The 27,839-nt window shown below is 40.0% G+C and overlaps 1 protein-coding gene across 1 annotated transcript; it reads right to left on the reverse strand.

The window, feature by feature from the left end:
• Positions 1 to 302: 302 nt before the first annotated feature.
• On the reverse strand, positions 303 to 27,818 carry LOC103183405 (secreted frizzled-related protein 4). The gene is made up of 6 exons (XM_007900871.2): positions 27,367 to 27,818; positions 26,793 to 26,870; positions 25,913 to 25,978; positions 22,547 to 22,745; positions 5,554 to 5,617; positions 303 to 1,730 (listed from the first exon to the last, which is right to left on the reverse strand). Exons 1-6 carry the CDS (start codon positions 27,806 to 27,808, stop codon positions 1,551 to 1,553), a joined length of 1,029 nt encoding a protein of 342 aa, XP_007899062.1. The 5' UTR covers positions 27,809 to 27,818; the 3' UTR covers positions 303 to 1,550.
• Between the last annotated feature and the right edge of the window lie 21 nt (positions 27,819 to 27,839).

A 27,839-nucleotide genomic window follows, 5' to 3' on the forward strand; every position in this document is an offset into this window, starting at 1 on the left:
AATCCCAACCTTCAGCTTGGGTCCGAAACAATGACTGTCCAGCGCCTTGAGACGGCCTCTCCCGATGTGAAAGGCCCTAAACAAATGTAATTTTGTTGTTTATGTTGATTGTGCTTTCGGACATTTTTAACCCCCATCCCCAGCTAAGGTGACCCGGCAGCTTTGTAAAGGGTGTTGAGATCTCCTCCCAATGTGAAAGATGCCATATGAATGTATATTGTATTGTGAAAGGCACTATACAAATGTAATTTTGTTGCTGTTGTATAAACGGCATCTTACCAGAAAGAAACATGAGCAGGGAGAAAGGTTAAATCTGCCATTAAAGTTTATTTCTTATTTCTGTACAGAGGAATGTTGTGTTCCAGGAATTTAAAAGATGAAGGAATGCTGCACTTATGTGAGATAGACTAAACTCAGAAATTATTTTAATACAAAAATTTATGCCAAAAAATGTTTTCATAATCCACTGTTCAGATCACAAGCAGATATTCTACATAACTTTTGAAGAGCTGTTCCAGCAGTTCAACCAAGCAAAACATTATTTCCTGCCAATAAAACCATCCACAATTAAGGATTCATTTCTTAGGGATTGCTTACTCATCATTTTCATATGTTGTTTTCACCTCAGAATTTATTGAGGCTTTCATATAATCCTTATGTTTCTGTTTATAACAATTGCATCTTGTTTTAGCAATGGGTTGAAAATTAGATGCACACGTAGATACAGCATGTTTCACATCGTGCAATGCACCAATATTTCCATTATTTAAAATACATTTTTCAGTTCAAAGGCATTTGAGAAAATGTTCTCCTGAAGAAATGAAACCTTTTTTTGTGCTTGGGCTTTTCAAAACTACAAAAAGATTATAATATATAAAAAAATGAAAACAGACGTCAGTCTGAAAATATACCAGTCTTATATATTACACCGGTATTATTTTTTAAAAATTGGGCTAGGGTGGGAAATCCTCAGGTTTCTAAGTCTAACCACAATGCAAATGTGGGTTCACAACTAGTGTGGATTGGCAGCATAGCTACACTTAGTGACCTGAGGAACATTTCACTCAGTATATTTAAATAAGTAATGTATATATTTTATTTTGTTGTAGTATAATAATCAGTGATGTGAGAGTACATAATTCCCATCAGATTTACTTGCAAAGTACTTTTTCCAACACACACAGTACAGCAAAACAACCACATCAGTAGCACACATGTCCGAATGCTTAGCAGCATGGGTTAGACAGGAGGTGATCAATGCCATGTATTTGTTTGCTTTGAAATGTTACAAGTTAGACAGATGAAGACATAGAAAGGAAATGGCCACCACTTTGTAGTGCAAGCCAATGACTGTGGTGAGCAGAGCCTGGATATGACAATGCAAGGGCTTCTGAGAGTTGGTGACGCTACACAGACATTTTGGAAATGCAATAGTGCAATAAGGACCAGGCTGGAAATGAGAGAATGATGTGGAAATTGTGGCATGCCGCTGAAGCCAGGACGTGACCTCCATCATAAGGGACAATCCGTAGTTGCAGAAACTTCCCAGTTCACAACTTCTTTGCTTTCTTTTCCTTGTTTTTATTTTTGGTGGGTTTCCTGGGGTTGGGGGGAGCTGGCTTGGTCTTCTTTGAGCTTGACTTGGGGGTACCACTGCGCTCACTGCGTCCCACATTCCTTTCTTGCATGTTCTCCACTTGTTGTTGTTGCTCCAGTCTTTGTTCCCAGCGCTAAATAAATAATAATATGATAATAATAGTCCTTGCATTTTTATAGTACCTTTGAGCCATCTCAATGGGCTTCACAGGGTGTACGGTAAAGATGATTGACTGTATATTTTGTGGGCGAATTTAAAAATATATATCAATAAGAAAACGCTGCATAAAAGAGTTGGCTTTAAAACAGTCATGTCATCATTGAACTTTGGTAAACTGTTACTTTATTTGCTGAAATTCACAACAGAATAATGTCAGTGTATTGCAAAAACATTACATGTGTTCCAGTTTGTGGTATTCCATAAGAGATTTCTTGAAAAGGATTTCAAGTTTTTCAATTGGGAACTTCTTCTGGGCTACAGTAATCGCAACAGATGCCTTTGGTTGATTTCAAAGAACATTGTGTGATCAAATCGCTACAGTCAACAAAAATAGTCACTACACTTGACAGTAATCATTTACTGAAACGTTTTAACCATGTGGGCACTATAAAAATACAAATACCGTACTTGTTTCCTTCTGCAGTCAGCCACGACCACTGGGAGGATGGAAATAATTAAGGCTACCAGCAGTTTGAATGAAGTCCAGACCGTGTCCACAAGTATGTAACATTGACTGGAAAGCTGGGTGAAACCCAGGCCACTCATAGGCTTTGGTGGAATATGACAAAAATTGTTTTAAAAAAAATAATATGCTGCTCAACAGTGATGGAAAAATACATATTTTGAGCAATTTTGTTTTGAAAGGATTATTAGAACATTCTCTGCTAGTGCGTGAGAAGAGAAACATAATTTGTCATTGGTTAGCAGACGCTCATCATATGCCAATTACCAGTTAGCGCAATGGAAACCTGTGTTGTAATACCAACAACAAATTACATTTGTATAGTGCCTTTCACGTCAGGAGACATCCCAAAGTGCTGGACAATCAGGAATTCGCACCCGAGTTGGTGGTTGGGATCAGGAGGGGTGGAGGGTGGGGAGGGTAGGGGTAGGAGGATGACTGAAGGCACGGTTGAAGAGGAGGGTCTTGAGACTGGTCTTGAAGGAGGGGGCAAGGTGGAAAGACTGTGGAATGGAGTTCCAGAGGGTGGTGGGCAGATAGAGGCTGAAGACCTGCCGGCCAATGGTTGTACATCCAGATTTTTGAAGTACAGATTTTGTATTCAATTAGGGCAAATAATGCCTCTCTGAATATACAATGGATATGTATGGGAGGTTCTGGGCTAATGTCAAATCATTTATAATTTTATCTTGGACTGCAGATCAGAATAAAGTTAAGAACTCACTTCCACAGAATGATTTTTTTTACAATATCTATATTTAATAACATTACGTTTCTCAGCACTCCAAGACACTACCCCGCGTGAAGGGCACTATATGAATGCAAGTTGTTGTTGATGATTTGCCAATCTGACTGTCAGTGTAAGGACAGTTTCCTGAGTGTTTTAATCCTCAATGCTTCAATCCAGCCAGACCTTTATAAATTAGTATTTATTTTATTTTATCCGCTGTCGCTTCCACTACTCCCCTACTGTCCTCGACTACTTTATTCACCTTGATTAGGGAAAGTAACTATGGATAGAAAGTATTCGTTTTAAATTCAGAAATGATACCATTGTTACAATCTAGTCGCTGCACATTAGTTTTCTATTACATTACCATTTATAACCATGATTTAAGTTCACGGTGGTAATAAAATTGACAATTATTATTCCCCTGGGAGTACAGAGTATTGAACATGAACTGAATCAGTGAGATTAAGTATTGACTGCTCTTACAGCTATAACAAACCAAATAATGGCTACAAATCTTTCTGAAGCTGTTAAGTTCCAAAGTGCATGTGAAAGCAATAGCACAAAAATAATGGGCTTATAGGTCAGGAATGTCTCACATTCCTCAGTCTACTTTGTGTTGTGAAAATAAAAAAAGACTACAGTAGAATGTGTCCAGTCTCCATGTCAGGGCTCGGATCTCCTATAGTATAGGCTGACATTCTAAAACAGTGTATGTGGGGTGATGGGGGGAGGTGTCGGAGTTGCCATCCTTCAGATGAGACATTAAACCGAGGTCCCGTCTGCCTGTTTAGGTGAGTGTAAAAGATCCCTTAGCACTATTCAAAAATGAAGAGGGTTTCTCCCTGTGGCCTGGCTAACAATTCACTTCATGACTGTTTGTGGGACATTACTGTGTGCAAAGTGGCTGTGGCATTCCCCTATAAAAATACATAGTCACTCCACTTTACAGTAAATCCTGTGAAGTGCTTTGAATCATCCTCCCAGCATTGGAAAACAGGTCGTTTTGTGTTTTTAAAAGAGGCTCAGCAGTATTTAGCAGCTAAACAATAGCTAAAAACAAGTAAAAGTCAGACGTCAGTCAGACATATTCTACACAACAGTCAGTCTCTAAAATTAGAAATACAAAAAAAATGCCAGTTACTTAAAGAAAGTCAGCAGTTGATTGAAACAATGTTGGCAGTCAATCTGTCTGTGAAAATATAGCACATAAATAAATATCACATTTAAAGGTCACAAACTAGATCTGCACGGAATGACAGCTAACAGATGCGTTGAGGAGTCATGCAAGTGCATTGCTCAGTTTCTCTGAAAACTCTTTTTTTCCACATAACAACTTGCCAAAAACATGTGGAACAAAAACACCCTCTTCAAACCTTAGAAACACCTCACTGCAATACAGTTTTTCTTATTGTTTTGTTCATGGATATTATTGCTGAGAAATGACAACATTTTTCCATTTGTACTACAGCGGTGCAATTAGATATCCCGGGAAAATCATCTCCTTGAGGTGGTCTCGGCAGTTGGTTTACAGCATATACAGCTTCAGGCTCACAAGCCTCGAGCCTAATTTTCATTACACATTTTGCTATTATTTGATGCAATTTGCATTGGAAAAAGTAAAGTATAAGCTAAGTGTAGTCACAGTGCTAAAATAAGGGGAATTTTGTTCTTTGAGCCTATGTGTATTAAGAATTGAACTGAGACCAACAAGCTCCTTTCACATAGGATCCTTAGCAGATATCAAGCAACAACAAGCCATTCTTTAAATGCATCCAGTGTACTGGTCCCTTCCTGGCAACCTGTTGCACTTGTTAATTATCCTCTGGGTAAAGCAGTGGTGGCCAACCTATGGTCTGCGGGCCGGAAGTGATCCACCGAACATTCCCACCAGTCCAGACAGTCCGATCCAAATCAAGGCCTTGTTTCCAGTAGCTACCGAGCGGCAATGACCATTGCATGGCCCTTTAGAATTGACAATAGGTCATTGACCTGAAACTTTAACTCACTTTCTTCTCTCCATAGATGCTGCCTGACTTGCTGAGTATTCTCAGCGACTTCTGTTTCTATTTCAGGTTTCCAGCATCTGCAGTTTTTGCCTTTTGTTTTTCCCGTTTTTCTGCTGTCTTGCTGCATCCTAAACTATTGTTACTTTTTCAATCCCATTTGTAAGATCCAGCTTGAGTTGTTTTCTCTCAAAACTTAAGAGCTCCAGCTTGACTAATTGCTCATAGCTCATTCACCTAACACTGGGGATCATCTTTGTTGTTCTGCACTGCATCTAAGGTGTGGGCAGCTCCCAGAACTGTAAACAGAACTCTTGGTACAGTCTGATCAGAGCACTATATTGCTTCAGTATGACATCTGAGGATCTGAACTCAACTCAGTGTTGCCTTTCATCATTTTAACATGGTGAACAAGGAGTCAACTAACACCGCTAGATCTCTTTCAGCTTCCACTTTGGCAAGTTCTACTTCACCCATAAAGTACATGTGTTTCCTATTTTTATTTCCTCATCAAATCTTTGTTCCATATGAATCTTACCTTCAATCGTTTAACCCATAGCTCTTTCCATTTTTCAACAACGCATCCTTCAAAGAGCATTAGTCTGGGAAGAAAATGATAAAGAAACATGTCAGACTAGGCTTTCCAGTTACAGTTACGTCATAAATGTTTACAGGAGTATACCTGTTGTTTATTATCCACACACCTATGCTAAGGTTAGGTAAAATTTCAATGGGTATATGTTAGCAAAGCAGGTAGTGTTTATCTTAGAGTTCTTATAACTATAAAAATGGTTCCAGGTGAATAAAAAAAGATGTATAATATTTTAACATGATTTCCTTTTAGGATAATTACAGAATACTTTCTACATAAACTTTGAGCGAATCTCTCACTGAGGAGTCTCAGAGTGGTTCATTGGATTGTCACTAACAATAGAACCAGCAACCAAAACCTCTGTGGATAGATGCTGAGCAGAATCAAGGGAGTTCTAAATAATAATAATAATTCTTTGCTCTTGTTATAGACCACTTCAGGTCAGAAGGACGTCTCAAAGCACTTTACAGGATTTACTGTAAAGTGTAGTGTCTGTGTATTTTGTAGATGAATGCAACAGGCAATCTGTGCATTGCAATGTACCATATACAGCTTTAAAGTAAATGACCAATTTTATCTGGGGCATTGTTGGCCAGAACACCATGAGAAACCACCTATGTTTTTTGAATAGTACCAGGATCTTCAATGTCCACGCAAACAGACATATGGGACCTCAGCTTAATGTCTCATTTGAAGGACAGTACCTCCAACAATGTAGCAACCCCGCAACACGTCATTGGAAAGTCAGCCCAGATTGTATGAGTTCAAAGTAACACTGTGGTGCTTGAATCCATAACCTTCGAAGTCAGAAGCAATAGTGCTATCAACTAAGCCAGAATGACACCCATTAATGTTATCACCTGTAATTACTGTATCTACACTGAAGCTGCAAAGAAAAAGACCACTGATTTTGGTCTGAGTGTGACTTTAGTGAGATTAAAAAGATCATCTGCCCTATCATGTCCACTTAAGCAACTTGAATTTGTACTGTCAAGAAATGTAATGCAGTGTCAAAGGATGCCAATTGTCTTGTGGTCTGTTGTTGCAGACAATACTGCATAAGGTTCTCTAGAGAAAGCTCTGCACAGGATCAAGTGACAGTCAGAAGGCTGATCCCGTTGAGCTATTTCATTAGGAAGTGTGGATTATTCCCTTCAGAAAGCGGTTTCTCTTCATTTCTTTCCTCCTCTGCATTGGTTAGTGCTTTTTGGCTGCAATTGGGTCAAGATGGACCACCAGTGGAGTCATGAATGAATTTCTTCTTTGTGTAAATTGACCACAAACTACTCCTGAACTGCAAGTATACAAATATAAAACAACTGTCCCTGATAGGCAGTGAAGTAAAGCTAATTAATCCACTTACAAAATATAGAAATAGAAAATGATAAACACACAGAAAGAAACATCTGCATGTGATGATCAAGAGTTTACTAAATGCTATACCATTAATAAACAGACACAGAAAAATGTTCTGAACTGTGCTTTTGCAAGGGCTGCTCTTTGTGTACAACACTCACTGGATGAGGAAGACTTTGAAGGAGTTGCAGGCTGATTTGTCTGGAAAGTGCAAGTGTTTTGTGATCATTCTTTCTGGCCAAATGTTTTCATTTATTTTGTCCTATGTGACTTAGTTTATCTGCTATACAGCTTTTTGTAGTATATTCTGTCTCAATTTGGACATACATTTAACTTTGTGGATCCACATACATTTCTTCCGATAGTCGCATTTTTAGGTTTTATGCTGGCTCAAGTCTTGTCAAACCTTGTCGCAGCTGACAGCTTCATAATTGTTTGGAAGTTTAAATGCTGCAAAAATAAATCTAATAGCTAACACATGAGCTTGGAAAATCTTGGAGAAAATTCAAGGGGAAAAGATGAATTGTTGATTTTCATTCAATATCAGGAAATGCCTTTGATTTTATTGCTACAGCAGATGGAAGTGTCCATCAAGTTAACTGACATCCATGTGTATACAGAATGGAATGTAGCTCTGTAGCCATTTGAGCAATGCCCTTTCTCATTGTTTGACTGCATCCACGTGTTCTTATTTATCACTGCGGGCAATAGGTGTAGACTCCTGAAAAGGGAGGGAGGAGGTTGAGTAAAGTAGAGAAAGTCTGCAGAAAGTGATGTGCACCTCTTTGTTTTTCTCCTGCTCTAGGCACAGTCGGTACAGTAGATGTCAACAACAAATTGTATGCATAGAGTGCCTTTCATATTGGTAGAATGCCCCAAAACAATGTGCAGTCAGATCTATGTCCCAAAGGTCTGCAGGTTTCTTTTTGGGGGGAAGGGGTGAAATGATTTTTTACTGTGGTTGCACTTTCTTGCAACGAAAAGAAAAAGTGTCTGTAAGATTGCAGATGGCAGGGGTTCCTTGCCTAGGTGGCAGTAGGCCAAGTGTGCATTGATTTGGGTGCAGGAGAAGGGTAAGACCAGTTGCAGACTCATTGACTTTTATGATGTCTGTCCATGATGGCCAGAGACAGTGCATGACCACAATATGTGCAGGATTATGGCTACACCTCCCTCTGCAGTCACCTCCACCAGCTCACATCAGTCTGGACTTTGTGTGAGAATGAATGGTAGGATTCAGTATTGCTAAATTGATCCCAATTATTAATACAACACAGGGATTCCTCCTCTGAATCTGCTTCTCTTGTTAACTCCAATATCCAGATAATATTGGCCTTAGATATTAAGGCCTTAAAGGAGCTGCAGAGGAGGTTTACGAAAATAATTCCAGGGATGAAGGACTACAGTTATGAGGAGAGATTGGAGAAGCTGGGCCTGTTTCCATTGGAGCAGAGAAGGTTGAGGGCGGATTGAGGTGTACGACGTTATGAGGGGTTTGGACAGGGTAATTAGGGAAAAGTTATTTCCATTGATAGGGGTGTCGGTGACTTGGGATACAGTTATAAGATAGCCACAAAAACAGCGAAAGGAGAATTTAGGTGGATTTTTTCACTCAGAGAGTAGTTGAGGTGTGGAACCATGCCAAGTAGGGTGGTGGAGGCAGATTCCATTGTAGTTTTCAAGAGGGAAATGGACAAGTATTTGAAAGAGAGGGACTGAAGGAGTATAGAGATAAGCCAGAGAGTGGGATTGAATTGGTCTCCTTGCTCTGTGCCGACTGCCAATGGGCCAAATGGCTTCCTTCTGCGCCATTTTTTATACATTTCTGTTTCTATCTGTTGCACGCACACCTCTTCTTTCCTGCATTTATTTTTATCTCCTGTTTTATTTAATCTTGTTCACAATTAAGTCTTTTCCAATCAGCCTGAGGATCAACTGGCTGATCATATTCTTTGATTGGGGACAACAAGGATTTCACAGCTCCTCGGCAAATCAATGTTGGAATGGACAAAAAAGGATCCCAGAGGCCATTCCAGGACTTAACAATTTACAAAACTAAAAATTACAGATTTCTCTCTCTATACTTGGAATAGTTCTATTGGGGGTGGCATTGGGTGGAATGTCAGCCTATCTCAATTGATAGCATTCTCACATCTGATCAGAAGGTTGTAGGTTCCAGCCCCATATCAGGACTTGGAACCCACCTAGTCTAGGGGTCTTGCATTCTAATGCAGTGCTGGGGGTGTACTGTATTTTTGGAGGTGCCGTCCTTCAGATGAGACATTGAACAGACATCCTGTTTGTCTGTTTAGGTGGAAGTTAAAGATCCTATGGCACTATTTGAAAAGAGAAGTGTTCTCTCCAACAATTCCCCCCCCCCCCACCGAAAAAAAAGAGGTTACTCATTCTATGGTTGTTTGTGGGACATTGCTGCGTGCAAATTAGCTGCACAATTTGTTTACAAAATATTCAGTCACTGCACTTCACAATATATCCTGTGAAGCGCTTTGAGACATCATTCTGACATGAAAAAGCGCTTTATCAATTCAAAATAATTTAAAAAGTATTTTGGGGCTCTGGCTTTTATTTACTTGCTACTATACATGCTTTGGATTATTATTAATTTTAATATAAAATAACAAGCAAACAATATACTTCATCAACTTGTTAGTTAATCAATGAAAACAGAAGATACTCTAGGTAGAGAAGACAGCGACAATTGTTTTGATTACTCAATGGATCAATTAATCAGGGCCATGAATCTCTCTCAATTAGCTGTCCCTCTGAATTAGTACAGTTGTTAATAAAGCAGGAATAATGATCCCCTAAGGGCAAGTATAGAACAAAGAGAGTTGTCAGTGCTCAGCCGATTGCCTGGGAGTCTGGAAGTTAGTCAGGATTGTAAATGGTGCTTGAGCTGACACCAAAAAAGACCAAAGGTAGTTGGAGCATTTATGCAGCTGTGATTGGGTCAATTGCAGAGTCGAAGTCAAAGTCAGGAATGAAAGCTCGACCAAGGTTAAGGCTAGGGGCTCTTGCGGGAAAGAAATTGAGGCCAAATTTATATCTAAAAATATCTAAACAAGAAAGAAGCTAAGGACAATGCCAAGTTTACTTGTTACTCTAATAATGAACTAAACTTAGGGACTTGGGTTGGCGCAAAAGCACAAATAATGAAATTCTCTGAGGAAAATAGGCCAAATAAAGCTAAAATTGGATTGGCACAAATGTGTGCAAGAGTGTCTTAATAATAATAAATGAATAATAATAATTTGGTCACTCAATCCAAGACTGTTTGTGGCACACTGCTGTGCACAATTGGCTGCTGTATTTCGCCCAAACAATATATAGTCAATTCACTTTACACTATATTCTGTGAAGTGCTTTGAGACATCTCAAAGATGTCACCCAAATGCAAGGATTATTATTAAACAACTTTACACAATGTGGTTTATGGAGGTGAAGGATTTTTTGGCATAAATGAACCACCATCAGTAATGCAATGTGCACAATTGGACATTCCATTCAATTGTCAATTAATTGTTAAATATATTCTGCAACTACCTTCACACATCATAGTCAAATGAGTCGATTAGGGGTTTAGCTCACAGAGTTGAGGACATGTCTACACTATCATGACTAATTGGTGAGCCAAACTGGCAGCTTTAATAACTGTGGAGCTGCCTGGCTTTGCCAGGTATATCTTGTGGGAACCCAGTGGAATCCCAGGAATACCTGTCATCTACTTTTCCATCTCTCCCCTTCCCCAATGAATAACATTTTAGACATAGGTTAATCTTATTCAATTGAAAAGAGTAAAAACCTGAGTTGACCCATCAGGATATATAAACCCAGTCATTTTGGCTGTCTGGTGCATGTAAAAATAAATTTCTCAATAACTCAGGGGCAGCTAAGCCACACAGTGTAGAAAGTTCCCAAGTTCAATTACTGGTTGAAGGTAGAACTGGATGGTAATAGTGCACAACAATGTTTCGCCCACACAACAGACAGTCAATTCACTTTACAGTATATTTTGTGAAGAGCTTTGAGATGTCTCCTAAACATGATAAAGCACTATAACAAAATGCAAAGATTATTATAACTAAATGAGTTCCAGTCTGGATGGTGGCTTGAACCCAGAACTTTCTGACTCAGCGGCGACACTACTTCCAACTGAGCCAAGCTAACAGATATTGAGACAAAAGTAAAGAATCTTAAAATATTATTGAAGCACTGTCTTCATCGTGTTCACTAATTATCACCTCCAGTCCCAGATCTATTATGCAGCAAGCGTTTTTCAACATGCTTCAAATGTATATTTCCACAAAGGAAAAATAAAGTCACAAGAATGTTATGCAAATAGTCTGAGTCAACTGAAAATCCACTTTAATAAAAGCAAGCTGCTTCAACATAACTTAAACATTGGTTTTAGTTCAATTTCATTGAATAGATGAAATACATGGGCAAGAGTGTCTTAATAATAATAAATAAATAATAAAAATTTGGTCACTCAAGACTGTTTGTGGAACACTGCTGTGCGCAATTGGCAGCCACGTTTCGCCCACAAAATATACTGTCAATTCACTTTACAGTGTATTCTGTGAAGCGCTTTGAGATGCCTTTGCGATAAAGCACTGTATCAATTGCAAGCATTATTATAAAAGGCCCAGGTTTCACAAATTAGGAGGGGAAAAACAATCAGGTTCGCTCTCAATGATTGTTATCCAGTGATGCAAGCCTGTCAGGGGAGGGTAGCATCAGACTTGGCTATAATGTCCTGCCATCAAATAGTCTGCCACTCTTCATTGTCAAGCCTTCCACATGAACAAAGGACACTTGAATTAGGTCCTGTCGAGAACCTGTCACCCTCCAGGACCATTTGTACCCAGCAGACTTGGAAATGACTCAAACAACTTCAGGAGGTGAGGAGTGGAGAACATTTGTAAGGAGATTCCATCCAATTTCTGCCATGTCATTGCAATTCAGAGTAAGAATGGAATTTATGTGGGATTTCAAACAGGATTCCTTGTTGAGGAATTCGAGTCATGCTAATGGGGTATCCTCTCAGTATCCATAAGTCCATCACGCTGACCCATGGGAACTCTGCTTCAGCACAATCTACTTCAGGAGCAGAGGTCCCGTAGGTTGGTATGATTACCTGCTACAGGCTTGACACCAGACCAACTTCCCATTTTGTTTGACTCACTTCCATTCTGCTGAAGTACAATTGCATAGATTCTGGTCAATATCCAGGCCTCACTCAAGCATCCTTTGTTCATGTGGAAGGCTTGATAGTGAAGGTTGATGCCAGATCAATACATTGTGTAACAGATGTCACACAGTTTGTGCATGTAAGAGAGCCCTTGCAATATTCCCCGCCCCACCCCCCAGTAGCCATTAATTAAATAATATTTGTGTATTTCAGGGCAAAGGACAGATATGGAAGTACATTTGCTGGTTTCCCCTACTGTTACTTCTGTCAGGGCAAATTAAGAGGAAAAATGAATATCTGTCATGCGTGAAGTGTACGACATGATTGCAGGATTTACATGATAATGTGCTAAGTTGCACACATGCAAGGAACGACAAAAACAGAAGGGGACAGTTGTCATTATAAAGCAGAACTCAATGTGTCAGCACCTTCACAATTTGGCTCTCCAGCTATGCAATATAAAGCAGCTTCATCATGCAGTGTAACTGCTTGTCTGTTTGCAAGTCAGACATTTGGCCCAACTGGGGAGAAATTCCAACTGGGTTTAGATGTATTTTATTAACATAGCATTTCAAAGTGTCCAAATTTGGCCAACCTCTTAAATATATTCTTAATTTTGAATCTCCCACAAAATATATACAGTCACTATATTTTACAGTATAGTCTGTGAAGCACTTTGAGACATCTTGAAGATAAGGTAAGGCGCTATATTAAATGCAAGCATTATTAATCTTATTTTCTGTAACTTTTAAGAACTACAGAAAACCTACCACATTAATTTTGTCACCCATTCTCCATGCATTGCCCTTGAAGTGAGTATTGAATAAATAAAATTGGCAACTTGTATCTCTGAGTATGTTAGAAGGAAGTAATACATCCCGTCAGTATAATTTCATGCTGAAATCATGGATATCATAGATATTTGCATTTTGTTTGCTCTGCCTCCATGCAATTGTGCTCACTTCATAAAATAATCCACACATCTTTAGAAAAAGGAAATAAAACACTGAATAAATATTAACAGGCTTATTGGTCACAGTGTGCAACAAGCGTGTCTGCCCACAAGTAGTAAAAGTGCTGCAGGTTTACATGAGTTATTTGAATGGCCCGTTTGTATGAGTAAAAGGTCAATAACACACACTGCCACTAATCGGTTGATGCCATAAGTCGTTTCAGAATCATTCAGCCATCAGTCTGCTCCTGTTTCACGACAGTATATCATCAAGCAGCTAAACAGTAAAAGTCTCACACGCATTCATGGAATAATCAGATACGCCAAGGCAGCAGCAGAAGAGGGCACAGGTTCAAGGACGTGAAGGGCAAGTTTTGGACAGACACCCGGAAGTATTTCTTTACACAGAAGGTAATTAACAGCTGGAACGGGGTACCAAGGAGGATGGTAGAGGGAGGACAGAGCTAATGTCAGAATGGAAAGATTGCAGGGTGGGATTCTCGAAAGATTAAATCAAATGGGTATTCTTCTTGCAAATCCCTTATGTGAACTTATGCTAGTTGCACATTTTTCAATAGTACAGATTCGCAATCTCACTCTTCCAGTTTGATGGAGTCGAGAAACATAATATCTATGCTGCATTATGTTACAGATTACTGCCATTGTACAATGTTGCCATTACTGCTTCAATCCCCGTGAAACAGAAGAAAAACAGTGGTGCCTAGTAAAATGCAACAAACGTTTATCAAATCTCTTCATGAAAATCAACTTATAGTTGAGCAGATCGGACATGAAGATTTGCCTTTGAACATCATGACTGGAGCAAGCTGAACTCATTACTTTAGTGATAGCTAGGAATAGGAAATATTATTCACATTGTTTTGTATGACTTGAAATAAATCATCACACAAATAAGGAACGTCAGGTCTTGAAATAGTTCCAAGGTTTATTTATATCACGAAGGAACCGACGGCTTTAAATTTACTGTTCAACCAGGCAACTGAAACTGTGATGCAGACTCCAGCTTTGCCTTTTTATACTTTTGCACAAGTACTTCCTGTCACCTGCTGAAACAACATGGTGGCTGCCTGTCTGGCACACGATACTTATAACAGCCAGTTACAGCCAGTCCTAATTCTAATTTACATAGTGTATTTCTGTTTTAATATATATCATTGTAATCTAAAAACTGCACACTCTTCTCTGTTTACATTATGTCAGTGAGTAAGTTACCTGTTTGGAAGGAAGTTATTAGTTATTACATTTGCTTCTCCTCCATTACGCAACCTTGTGTGTTTTGACTTGAAATACAATTTACATAAATCTTAGATACCCTATAAACTAGCCATGAAACCTCTAATTATATCTTTATAGAAACATAAGATCATACCAGAAAAGATCACTGTGGTCCCAAATTATATACAAATGAAAGATAACAGTAAATTATCATGCACCACTCTATCTCTCATATACCCGTTATTGAATTTGTTGGCATTATTTGCCTTTTAGTAGTTTCGCATCAAAGTAGTGATGGTTTTATGTTCAAAAGATCCAATCACAGAACTGGATTATAGACCCTGTCTTGTTTAAGTGTAAAATTGAAGCTATCAATCAGAGGAGCTGATTTTAAGTGTAGTGACTGTTTTAGTAGGTAACATTGGCAACCATCTTGCTAACAAGATTCCAAAAAACATGGATGACTAATCGATCTGAAAGATAGTTGGTCAGAAAGTAAGCAGAAACTCCCTTCTCTTTTTGAGTAGTTTCATTTGCTCATTGGAAGGTAACAAACAACTGGAACAGGTTACCAAAGAGAATGATACAATGAGCTAATTTCAGAAACACCTTGATGATGGTATTGAAAAGAGCGTAGGGTTGGTATTATGGAAGTATGACATCAAAAGAGCTAAATACTTTCCTTCATTCAAATCCCTCTTGTATAACATCTAGTTGAACAGGCAGAGCTCAGTTTAGTGTCTCAACAGAAAGAGAACACCTCTGGCAATGCAGATCTCAATTTCTTGTAATGCTGCCTTCTCTTCATTCTCTACCATTCTCATTTCAATATACATGTGATTCAAATTAATTACACGTTAAAAGAAATATTGACTACCTCTGGGATCTGGGTAACCCAGATCAAAGATATGAAAGTTTTTTCTGCCTCTAGCTGTATGATTTCTGTCTAAAATAAGCTTGGGGGGATCTCAACACAGTTCCGAGTGGGCATCGACCACCCCACAGAACACTGGTCATAGATTGGCATTAAATTAATAACTTCACTCTGAAAGATGGCATGGAAACTATGGAATGAGAAAGGGATGTGTGAAACATTAAGCACATCTGGTGTGTAGACTTTGGATAGCATTGCTTGTCATGGACACCACAAAATCAATAACCAAAAGACAGCCACTAATAAATATGTAAAGTCTCCAAACAGGTAAAATTTCTGAACTATCTTCAATTCACAAAAGTAATCAAAGAAAATGCAAGGTATTAAACTACCCTAGCTCACATTATTTCAACTCTGATCCATTGAATTTAATAGATGACTCATTCATGATTCCACTTACACTAGAGCCATACTTGTGCTCATAGTCATCTTCATAAGCTCTAATAATGTCTTGAAACAAATATTTATCCAGCTGTTTTCAAAAGATCTCTGTACATACCATTCAGTGTTTTGGTTGGAAACCTATTCCACACATCTAGTACTCTGGTGAAAAATAGCTCCTAGTCTTCTTTGAGACTCAACAGTTCTGTTCTCATATTGCAAGCACATCTTAAGTTAAATAACCTGTTGTACTACACTCCTCATCATTTTAAATACCTAAATGATGTCCTCCTTTCATCGTTTCACCAATCAAAACATGTTCAGTTATTTGCTTGTTTGAGTCTGTCTTTTTAACCCAGAATTCTATACTACAGAATCATCTTAGTTCCTCTTGTCTTAAGATTTTCAACTTCCTTTTAAATGTAAGATGCTCTACCAAATACATAAGCATAAATATATAAGCACTGAGTGAATCAGTCTAGCGTTTATTCTTTGGATACTGTAAGTCCCATTATATATCTTATGTGAGTCATAAAAACAAACCCAACTGCCCTTAGCTTCTCCAATGCAATAATCAAACCTTATTTTCCTTTTCCCCCTTAACTATGGACACCAAATCATTGCATGCCAATGCTTCATAGTTCCTGATCCAGTTTGCATTACCTTCCATTTAGCCACATTAAAATTGATCGGTTATGTCTTAATCTAGATCCTAATGAATGCTACCATTCTTGCTTAAACTGATCCAGGTGCTACAAAATCCTGTGATGAATACAGTCTAGTCAGCCTATAGTCATTAAGCTTATGTCAAAATAGAAGGCAACTGGAAACAAACTATACACTGTGTAAGAAGAGTCAAGGTCAAGTCATTTATAGCCCTCATCTGAACCTTTGCTCTGAAACTATATCCATCAAGATTGGATCATTATCCCTGCAACTGAAAATGTAAAAACAATGAGAATTTTTCAGCTGAAAGTAAAGATCCTCCTTGCACTTTTATTTTCCTTATATAATGTTAAGATTTTTTTGATCAACTGGGTGTCCGACTCAAAAGTATCCAAACCAGATTGAGAGTTCCACTTATGTATGCAACCAAAATATGGAAATTTCCCTGTATTTGGAATAGAATACACACTACCTGGAGGCACTAGTAACGTTCAACCAACTAAATCTACATAGCTTGCATTGATAACAGGATTTTACCTTAGAGAGAAGTGACTGTTTATTTGTTAGGTGAATATGGCAACCAATCTGTTGCACAGCAATGTTCCATAAACAGACAAATAACAAGGAAGTGATATTTGGTTGCTTAAGCATTGTTATATACAAGATATGATACTACACCGGTAATATAGAACAACTATTATTCTGTGCTATTTCAATGGAACTGATACCTCAGAACTGTTGGGTATAACTTGAACTTCACCTCCTGCCCCCCTCCCCCGCCCCAAAGCAATAGATGCGAATGTTTTCAAACTATTCTTTCATGCAAACTAGAACTGATGTGAAATCAAATGCACCTATAAAGGCTGCACAATAAATCAATACTGCAATAGCTACTGCAGAAAAACATTTACTTTTAAAGGTGAAAATCAGAATGAAATTTATTCACATTAAATGTAATTAATTGAAACTTGTTTATCCACAGAAGTACATGTATCAAATGCAAAGGTTATTATTAGGAATGTCATCAGTATTAAAAGTATTCAACACATTTTAGTTATTCAATTCACTTTAGCCTTTTAAATTTGAACCAAGATTCAAGTCATCAGTTACCACCTTCAGTTATACAAGTGAGCACAGTTCAAATCAAGTGTTTTTTGGTTTCCCTTTCTTGTGGGAAATTGTGCCATTTAGGTTGAAATGTGAGTCTGAGTGTTATTTTGCCTATCCTATCTGAACTGTCTGCTTTCATAGAACTTGAGTTTTCTGACCCAACTGTGTCTCATCCAAACCTGACTAGGATTCTTTGTTACAAAATTTTTGCTGATCTCCTCAGATGTGGTTTTCCTGACATTTTTCCATAAATGGCCAATTACAACATTTCTGTTGAACAAAACACAACTGTTTCTAACAAAAAGCCAAAAAGTGCATTTTCGCACACAAAATATATAGTCAATTTACTTTATAGTGTATTCTGTGAAGAGCTTTGAAACATCTTGAAGATGTGAGAAGGCGCTATATCAAATGTAAGAATTATTATTATTTTAAAAGTGAAGCAAATGTTTCATAAATAACGGTCTTAGTCTGGAGGAAATTGGAACATGAAAATAATGTGTTTTTTGTTTACAATATCTTTATCAAATATATATGGATTTGACTGTACTTGCTCATCAGACTGTATTATATACCACAGCAGTCTCAAATATGGTTGTATTTACACAAATAAGCTTTTTCTTTGAACTCAAGGTCTATTTTCTTTCAAAAAATGATCAGTTATGAAACTGTGTGCAATAAAATTGATTTGACCAAAATATATCATATTGTAGCATTGCACACAACAGTGAATGGATATTATACTTCAATAATTGAATTATTATGTAATAAAAAGCCTTACATTTGATATAGAGCCTTGCACTTCAACAGGATTTTCATTGGATTTATAACAGTAATAATCCTTGCATCTGATATAGAACTTTTCAGGTCAGGAGGTAGCCTCAAAGCACTTCACAGGACTCACTATAACGTGTAGTGACTATGTAGTTTGTATGCGAATATGGCAGCTAATTTGTGCACAGCAATGTCCTTCAACCATGAAGTGAATGACCAATTTTAGCCAGGACATTGGGAGAAACTCCCTTCTCTTTGCAAATAGTACCATGGAATTTTTAATGCCAACTGAACAGGCAGATGACACCTCGATTTAATGTCTCAGTTGAAGGGCGGTACCTCCGACAATGCAACACATCCTGGCACTAGACTATGAGCTCAAAGTCCTGACATTTGGCTTTAACTCACAAACCTCTGACTCAGAGATAACCGTAGTTAATGGAGTAGAGATATACAGGGTGACCAAATAGTTGTGATACCATTACAATGTCGAATAAGTCTTTAAGAAATGATGATGTTTTTGTTCTTTTTAGATAGTAGGGTAGTTATCATGACTTTTTGGTTATCGTTTAGGAGTGAGACAGAGAGGTAGAGGGTTAGGCAATAATAATAATACTGTACTTGCATTTGATATAGCACCTGTCAAATAAGCGGGGTCTCCTTGGAGCTGAACTGGCTCGGAATTGAGACAGCCCTCTGTGGTGGTCTTGGTAGTCCAGTTCCTGAACCAGGCAGGTCCACAGTATTCCAGGGCACTGCTGATGGCTCATCGGCAGGACCTGGAAGGGCAGACCAGTCACTGGGGATAGGCAGTCATCGCACTCAGCTCCTGTTCATCCTGCAAGCCAAAGCCCTAATGGGTAGAGCGGTCCTAGTTGGACAAGCAGTGGGAAAGCTTGCCGGACAGCAATATCAATGGCAAGTTAGGTGGTTTTAGCTGGTTAGACTCCAGCAGTACCCTAATGCACACTTTGTGGTCCCCAAGGCTTGGCTCTTACTAACCTGTACCTAATACTTTCCAGAATTAGGTAAGTTGGATGCATTCCTCCAGAGAGTGGAGGGACTAAGCATTCCATTCCAAAAATCTATCTCTGGAATTTCCATGTGTAGGTGGGATGCAAGGAAATCTCAGCTTGGTTTGGATACTCTTAAGCAGGTGATGGGTTTCTCCATGTGTCAGACACCTGGCTGACCAAAAAATAAAACCACAGAAAACCTAATCACATCGTTGAGATATCGCAAAGCTCTTCACAGAATAAGCTGTAAAGTAAATTGACTGTCTTTTTTTAGCAAAATGCGGCAGCCAGTTACACTCAGCAATGTTTAACAAATAAAAGAGTGAGTGACCAATTTTATTTTGGGGGATTATTGGCCAGGACACCAGCAGAAACTCCCTTCTCTTTTCGAATACAGCCATGGGATCTTTAACATCTACCTGAACAGGCAGATGGAAATTCAGTTTCACATCTCCGACAATCCAACACACCCCAGCACTGCATTGGAGTGTCATCTTAGTCATCATATGAGTTCAAGTCTCAATGGGGGCTTGAACCCAGAACTTTCTGACTCAGAAGTGAGAGTGCTTCCAACTGAGCCAGGCTAACACATATTGTGACAAAAGTAAAGAATGTTAAAATATTATTTAAGTACTGTCTTCATCATGTTCACAAATTATCACCTCCAGTCCGGGATCTATTATGCAGCAAGCATTTTTCAACATGCTTCAAATATTTTTACAAAGGAAAAATAAAGTCACAACAATGTTATGCAAATAGCATTGAATCAACTGAAAACCCACTCTAATAAAAGCAAGCTGCTCCAACCTAAATTAACCACTGGTTTTAATTTAATTTCACTAAATAGATGATCCGTTTGTCTAAGGTTAATAGGTTAAATACAAATTCCAAAGTATTTAAAAGCACAGTGTATAAACCCAGACAACCAGTACATGTTTTTGGTATTATTCACTTATGACAGAATGTCTATCCTTTGTCTGAATCACTTCTAAGTGTTAACGGATCCAGCTCCAAACGAACCATTGCTCTACTAAACCTGTTCCAAGGATTTAATATTGAAGAATTATTGCTTGAACCCATCTGATGGTATCTTTTAACTTTATTTGCTGTTCAGTGGATAGATACTTTCACAAACATATCAAGGGATCTTGAATGTCCACCTGGACAGACAGATGGAGCCTCAGTTTAATATCCCATCCAAAGGACAGACCTCTAACAATGCAGCACACTCCCAGCACTGCACTGGAGTATCATCATAGATGAAATGGGTTCCAAGTTCCTCCATGGGTCTTAAAGCCCATGGAGGAACTTGGAATTAATTGAGCCAGCTGAGACACATCAGTATCAACAAAAACAACAACAAAATTACATTTGTAAAAAGCCTTTCACGTCGGGAGGATGTCCCAAGGCGCTGGACAGACAGAGTTAGGGACCCGAGCAGGGGGCCGGTGAGGGTGGAGGGCAGGGAGGGAAACAGGGAGATCGAAAAAAGGGGGAAAGAAGAGGGTCTTGAGATGGGTCTGGAAGGTGGCAAGGGACAGGGTGAGACAGAGGGATTGCAGGATGGAATTCCAGAGGGTGGGGGCAGAGTGGTGGAAGGTCTGCCTGCCAATGGTGGGGGAGCGACGCGGGGGACCTGAAGCAGGCCGGAGCCCACTGAGCGGAGGGAGTGAGCAGGATGGTAGGGGGTTAGGAGTTCGCAGAGGTAGGGGGAGCAAAACGGTGGAGGACTTTGAAGGTGATGACCAGGATCTTGAATTGTATCCTAAGTGTGATGGGAAGCCAGTGGAGTTAGGCAAGGATGGAGGTGATAGAGTCGCAGAGCCTAGTGCGGGAGAGGACCAAGACTGCAGAGTTCTGGATGATCTGCAGCCTGTGGAGGGAAGAGTTGGGAAGGCCGAGAAGGCATGTATGAGGGTTTCGGCAGCCTGCGGCATGAGACAGTGGCAGAGCCGGATGACATTGCGGAGGTGGGAGAAGGCAGAGCGGGTCATGGCACATATGTGGGGTAGAGAAGATAGTAGAAGGTCAAACAAGACCCCAAAGTTCCGGACTGGCTTAGCAAGGCAGAGTGTGCAACCATGGATGGTGATGCTGTCAGAGCCTGAGGTGAGGAGGCGCTGACGGGAGCCAATCAGGAGAGCCTCGGTCTTGTTGACGTTCAACTGAAGAAAGTTAGCTCTCATCCAGGACTTGATGTCTGACAGACATTCAGTCAGGATAGCAGTTGTCCTGGAGTCAAGGTGGAGGCAAAGCGGTAGAGTTAGGTGTCATCCGCATACATGTGGAAGTTGACCCCATGTTTTTATCAGATGTTTTAATAACTCATTCAAAGCACTGCACCTCTGACAGTGCTCCCAGCACAGCACTGAATTATCAGACAAATGAGGAGGAATTCCACCTGGAGCTAGATTTATTCTCTAGCCTTTCAGAGGATCCACAATTTGGCAAATTCCTTTACTTTGAAACCAAATTTATAAGTTATTTACGAACGTTAAAAAAAAAGCTTCAAAGTTAAATATCCTCTGCAGTGACTCATGATTTGAAGTACTGAATCAAGATTAAGTTTAAAGGCAAAATAAGCATACCACTGCATGCAAGTACATGTCTTAATTCCTGTCATACCATTATTTTGCAGCACCTTCTAATGTTATTCTGCCCATAGAATCAAAACCTCTACAATTGTATCAAAGGGATCCATAGTTATTATTATTAATAATAATCCTTACATTTGATATAGTGCCTTTCATGTTGGTAGGTCATTTCAAAGCACTTCACAAGATATACTGGAAACTGTAATGACTGTATTTTATAGGCAAACACAGAGGCTAATTTTCACATAGCAATGTCCCACAAACAGCCATAAAGTAAATGACCATTTCTTTTGAGAGATTCTTTGACAGGACAACAGGAGAAACTTCCTTCTCTTTTCAAACAGTGCCATAAATTCTTTAGCATCTACTGAACAGGCAGACGGGCCTTGGCTTAACATTTCATACGAAGAACAACACCTCCAGCAATGTGATACTGGACATGTCAGTTCCAAGTCCCGTTAAGGGGCTTGTACCCACAACCTTTTGACTCGGAGCTAAGTGTTTCACCATATGAACCAGGCAGAAATGTGCATCTAATGACCACATCTTAGTTCTTTAGACTGACTGAGGTTTGTACTTGAATTAGGAACCCACCTGCTAGCAAAGACCTCAAAGAGTCAGTTCCAAAGATGTTAATTTAGTGCTGGCTGTCAAACCTGCTGAATTAAATGAGTGTGAAGCGAGATGAAAAAGTGACGCAGTACTTACCGTGAGTGGAGCTCATAGCACATGATGAGCAGCTCCTGGTTGAGTGGAAGCTGTGGGCACGAACATGAGGAGTTTGTGACAAGGGCCACATGAGCATGTGGAATGGGTCTCAATGACTTAAGAGTCTCCTTCACCTCCACCACGTTAGTGATTTCATTGCAGCCACTTCTGCTCACATCTTTTACTCTGGCCCGGATAACTGAAGTGAAGATTAAAAAGAGGGTAAAGTCTAAAGCCCTCTCGAAGAAAGAAAGGCATTCCTATCATCCTTCTGTTAAAGGAGAAGCAGCTGGGTGGTGTAATATTGTTGTTCTTAAGATTTCAATTGTGTATTTCACCTTGAGAAATGTCTGTGAAAGTAATAAACTGCTTTATCTGCAGCTGGCATTATCTAATACTGGTGAAGTGGTCCATTCCAGGATGAGTAATAGTAAAGAAGTTTACCTGTAATAAACGTCTCCAGAAACAAACTGTTGACAACGAGAATAACTCTATTTTGTCTGTGAATTAGTCTCTGTCTTTTGTTCCTCTCTGTGTGCTTTTTTGCCTTTCCTTCACTACCTGTTAATTTCCTCCTCTCTTTCCCTATCCCGTCTACCTGTTGCAATGATCCAGCCATTCCCTTCACTCAGCGATAACTGGCCTGTTTCTCCGTAATCTCCCCATCACCAGCAAGCAGGCTTCCAGCCATTCTACCTTGCTCTCTCCCTCCCCTAATTCAAGACACATCTCAAAATGTACCTGTTTTATCGAGTTTTCAGTCACCTTTCCCCTCCCACCCCCTTGGCTGCCATTCACTTTGGCTCCCACTCCCAGTTCGTGTGCCTTACCAGCGTTGTGCAGTTCTGTAGCTTAGTGGTTAGAGCACTTGCCTCGCAAGCGAGAGGACCTGGGTTCAATCCCAGGAGGGGAAAAACGTTAGGGAAGTTTCCTAACTCGCTTCTGCTTAGCAGTAAGTAGGAACCCAGTTGTTAGTTGATTGGGGGATTGGTTTTCCAAGGGTAATAATCCCTTCAAAAAAAATTTTAAATAATAATAATTTGGTCATTCAATCCACGACTGGTTGTGGTACTCTGCTGTGTGTAATTGACTGCCGCATTCCATCCACAAAATATACAGTCAGTTAGTTCACTGTGAAACTCTTTGAGACATCTGGAAGACGTGATAAGGTGCTATATCAAATGCAAGGATTATTACTATTATTATTGTTAAGGACTTTGAGACAGCCTCCCAATGTGAAAGATGCTCTTTGAATGTAAATTGTATGTGCATTGCTCTTAAAAATGACAGGCGCTGGTACCACGTCCTGCATGGTGCACATGTAAACAGTTTACAAGAAACATTGCTGATATCAGTGGAGCTAGTTTGCCTGATTGCCTGATACCATGCGTTTCTTGTTAGATCTCCTGATAGTAATAATCCTTGCATTTGATATAGCGCCTTTAGATTGAGTGACCAACTTATTATTATCATTTTTTTAAAAATTAGTATCTGGGGATGAGAAAGTGATAGGAAGCAGGAGAGTGGTGCTCAGGTAAGGGAGAGGTGTGGATGATTTTTTACATTGAGAGAGACACAAATACTTTTTTTTAATTGTATGTGGGTGGAGAGGAGGATTCTTTTTGGCAATAATTACTCTAAGTCTTTAGGAATGGTTTAAAAGTGGGGGCTTAAATACTGTATAATTCTTCGCTTTGTGCAAGTGGATGTTTCTCTGTGACTTTCAGGCCTCCACAACAATAACAACTTGCATTTATATAGCACCTCTCACACAGGGTAGCGTCCCAGTGTGCTTGACAGTGGCAGAGCACGATGCCGAGCCAGGGGGAGGGGGGAGGTAACCGTAAGCACGGTTGAAGATGAAACTGTTCAGGCATGATCTGAAGATGGGAAAGGAAAGGGCAAGGCAGACGGATAGAGGAAGAGTGTTCCAGAGTTTCGGTGCATGAAAACGTTACTAATGGTGGAACAGAGGGCACGAGGGACATACAGAAGGCCGGAGGCAGTCAAGCGGAGGCAGCGGATAGTGGGTTGGGGAGTAAGCAGGTCGGAGAAATAGGGAGATGCCAGGGCATGAAAGGATTTTGAAAATGAGTGTGAGGATTTTGAAATGAATCCGTTCTGTGAAAGGGGAGCCAGTGTAGTCTGGCTAGAACTGGTGTGATAGGGGTATGGAGTTTAGTACGGGTGAGTATGTGGGCGACGGAGTTTTGGATCAGCTGGATTTTGTGGCTTGTGGAACTTAGCAGACCGGCGAGAATTTGAAAAGTCGAGGCAGGATTACAGCAGAAATGTGTAATGGCTGTCTTTTGGGACTCAGATAAAGCCTGGAATTGGAAAAGAGGCTATTACATGATTTTTTGATGATAAACGTTGTTTTATGATTTCTCTAAACAATTTCCAGGACATTTTTTTTACAAATGTAGAATACGTTATGCCTGCGTAATTCAAAATAACTTTTGACTCTACTTTTGTGACGTGCCTGACCACTAGAGGGGGAAATCTAAGACATGTTTTTTCACTCAAGTTGTAGTAAAGGCACCTGAGCAGAGTAGCAGGAGCTTTGCATCGAACTCCTACCATACCCGCCATCACTCCTCCCAATCCAGATCCTTGTGATCTCTCTGAGCGAGGTTGTCAAATAATTACAATCTTATATATAGGCGCCAAATTTAGAACCATTTTCAACTGTAGATTTGCAAATGGGAGGAATGAGGTAAAGACCGCCTGAAATTATGTCAATGTAGGAACTTACACCACCAACAACAACTTGCATTTATATAGCGCGACAACTAGCACAGAGCACCTTAACAGCCAGGACAGAAAATGTTATTCTATTAGTTTGGGACCTAATTCAACTCCAAAAATGTATATTAAGGATGTCCACTGAAAGCACGGTCAAAAAGATGGGTTTTGAGGAGCGTTTTTGAAAACAAGGAGAAAGAAAGTAAGGCAAAGAGATTATGGAATACAATTCTGGAGGGCAGGGGATTAGTGTCTTGAAGGTTTGGCCATCAAATGATGGAATGGGAGGAGTGAGGAACAAATAAGTGGAAGATACAGGCAGAAGAATAGGGCCGCAGACCATTCAAACATAGAAAGGAGATAATGACAGGACAAAGATCTTAAAGTTGTTTTGCTTGGGTACTGGGAGCCTGGTGCAGAAAAGGCCCACGCGGTGTCAAATTTCTAGTTTGCACATCCAATGTTGAGTATTATACTGTAATAGACAACGTTTGTCACTCTTATAAGACAGAGAGGCCAACAGTTTCATTTTTTTTCAGCATTTAATTTTTTAACCAAACATACGTGTCTTCAATTTGACAATCAAACATTACATGACACTGGGTAATCATTATCACTTACCATAGTTGTATTTTTTTTCCAAGTAAGTTTTCAACATCGGCTTAGTTGTTTTGCATTTACAACGATCTGCCAAAATATAGGATAAACCTTTAGATTCTAGTGCAAGGGGCATAAAAAACAGCACCGACTTCCTTCTCATTTTCTTTCAAGGAACCAGGGAAAGATGATTTCCCACCGATGGCAGTTTTAAACACTGACAAAATGAAACAAACTGCAAAAAGGCAATTAACAATCACCAAATATTAGAAAACGATTCACACTGAATACAACTCACCCGAGCTCCCAGATGTATGCAACTTAGTTTCGTATTACAAAAGAAGTAATAAGATGTTCAATGCACGTTAAAATTACAATGAATAAAAGGAGGGAGTGGATTCACCAAGGTCTGGGCATTATTCCATGATTCCGCCCGCAGTAACTGATACATGTCTTGATACATGTTTCTATCTCGATTGCTTTGTATTCAGTCGGAAGCAGATATCCCGTGTCTTTTGAAATGTTACATCCACCGCATCCTACTCGTTGGACAATATCTTATGCTACAATCCCCCACCACCACCACCACCACCACCCACGTCCGATTTCCCACTCTGCCATCTCCCAGCTTCTGCTATCAAGTTGCCCGAGTTTTTCTCACGGAGATAATGAAAGGCCAATTGAAAGCTGATCGCAGGATCAGTGGATAAAATCATGTTCGTCTTTTTGGGGTTGTTTGTGCGAAACAGGAAAAAAGAGGCAGCAACATCGTGTGCACCTTCCCCAGATAACGGGCAGACATCAAGATTAAATGATATGAAATGATATTGACTAAGGAAGAGGCGAGGAGACATTTAGGGAACATCTAAAGACAGGTACTCTCTTGCTTTCTTGCACTGCTCACCTGAATTCCAGCTCTTGCAGTCAGATGCTTCCATCACAACCATATCGCGTGTGAAATCCGTCCACTTGGCATCTGGAACTTTTGAGCACGATCATAAGGTCGTGTTAGCTTTTAAGAAAATAAACTCTCTTTTTTTTTTGCATAATAGCATAAATAATGCAACAATACGTGCAGTTCCCAACCAGCTCAGGGCCACGCCGATCTTACTTTCAAATAACATACATCGTTTCAAGCAAGTCGCGGCTACACGATGATCCTAAAAGAAATGGATCAGAAAATAACCGGCACAACCCCGCAGCGTGAGAAAGAGGGGGAGAATCGAATGAATGAATGAAACCCAAATGGTATGAATGGGATCGAATGCACTCGATTTAATTTGTATTTTGCACGGCTGCAATCTGGGTCGAAAGAAGTTTTCGCTTTAAAACACAGCGTGGCTCATTGCCTGCGTGTTATTAAGTGATGGTCTCTTTCTGTGACGGGACGATTTCTCCCCTCATACTGTGCCAATCACAGTATCTCGCTTCAAACACCCCTCGGATTAACTGAACCAAAATAATAATCTAATCCTCACCTTCGGGTAAATCAGTCACAATTGCCTCGGGGGAGATGCAGACGCCTCGATCGTACACAGGTAAGTCGTCGCACGCCAGGCTCTCCGGCCAGTTATGGTTGTACTTTCTCATAATCGGTTCGCAACCCTCTTTTGCCCTCTGGCAAACCGACTTACAGGGCTTGATGGGGTCGTGCAGGAACTCAAGGGTGCAGATCGGAGCGTACATGGCACAGAGAAAGAAGCGGAGCAGTGGGCTGCAGTTGGTCCCTACTAGTTCCTCGTACTGTTCTATGGCGAGGATGGCATTTTCCTGCGTGCTGTGATGGAGATGGTTGGGCATCCTGGTGATATTCCAGGGCATTGCCCTGCACATCGGGATCCTGACCCGCTCGCAGGGTGCCCCCAGCACCGAGCCGCCTGGAGCCAGCCACAAGCAGACGGCGGCAATCACTGGCAACATCTTGCAAGTGCTCAGCAGATCGCCAGGTCTG

The sequence above is a fragment of the Callorhinchus milii genome, unplaced genomic scaffold (assembly GCF_018977255.1).
Source record: "Callorhinchus milii isolate IMCB2004 unplaced genomic scaffold, IMCB_Cmil_1.0 Scaffold2, whole genome shotgun sequence".
NCBI lineage: Eukaryota > Metazoa > Chordata > Chondrichthyes > Chimaeriformes > Callorhinchidae > Callorhinchus > Callorhinchus milii.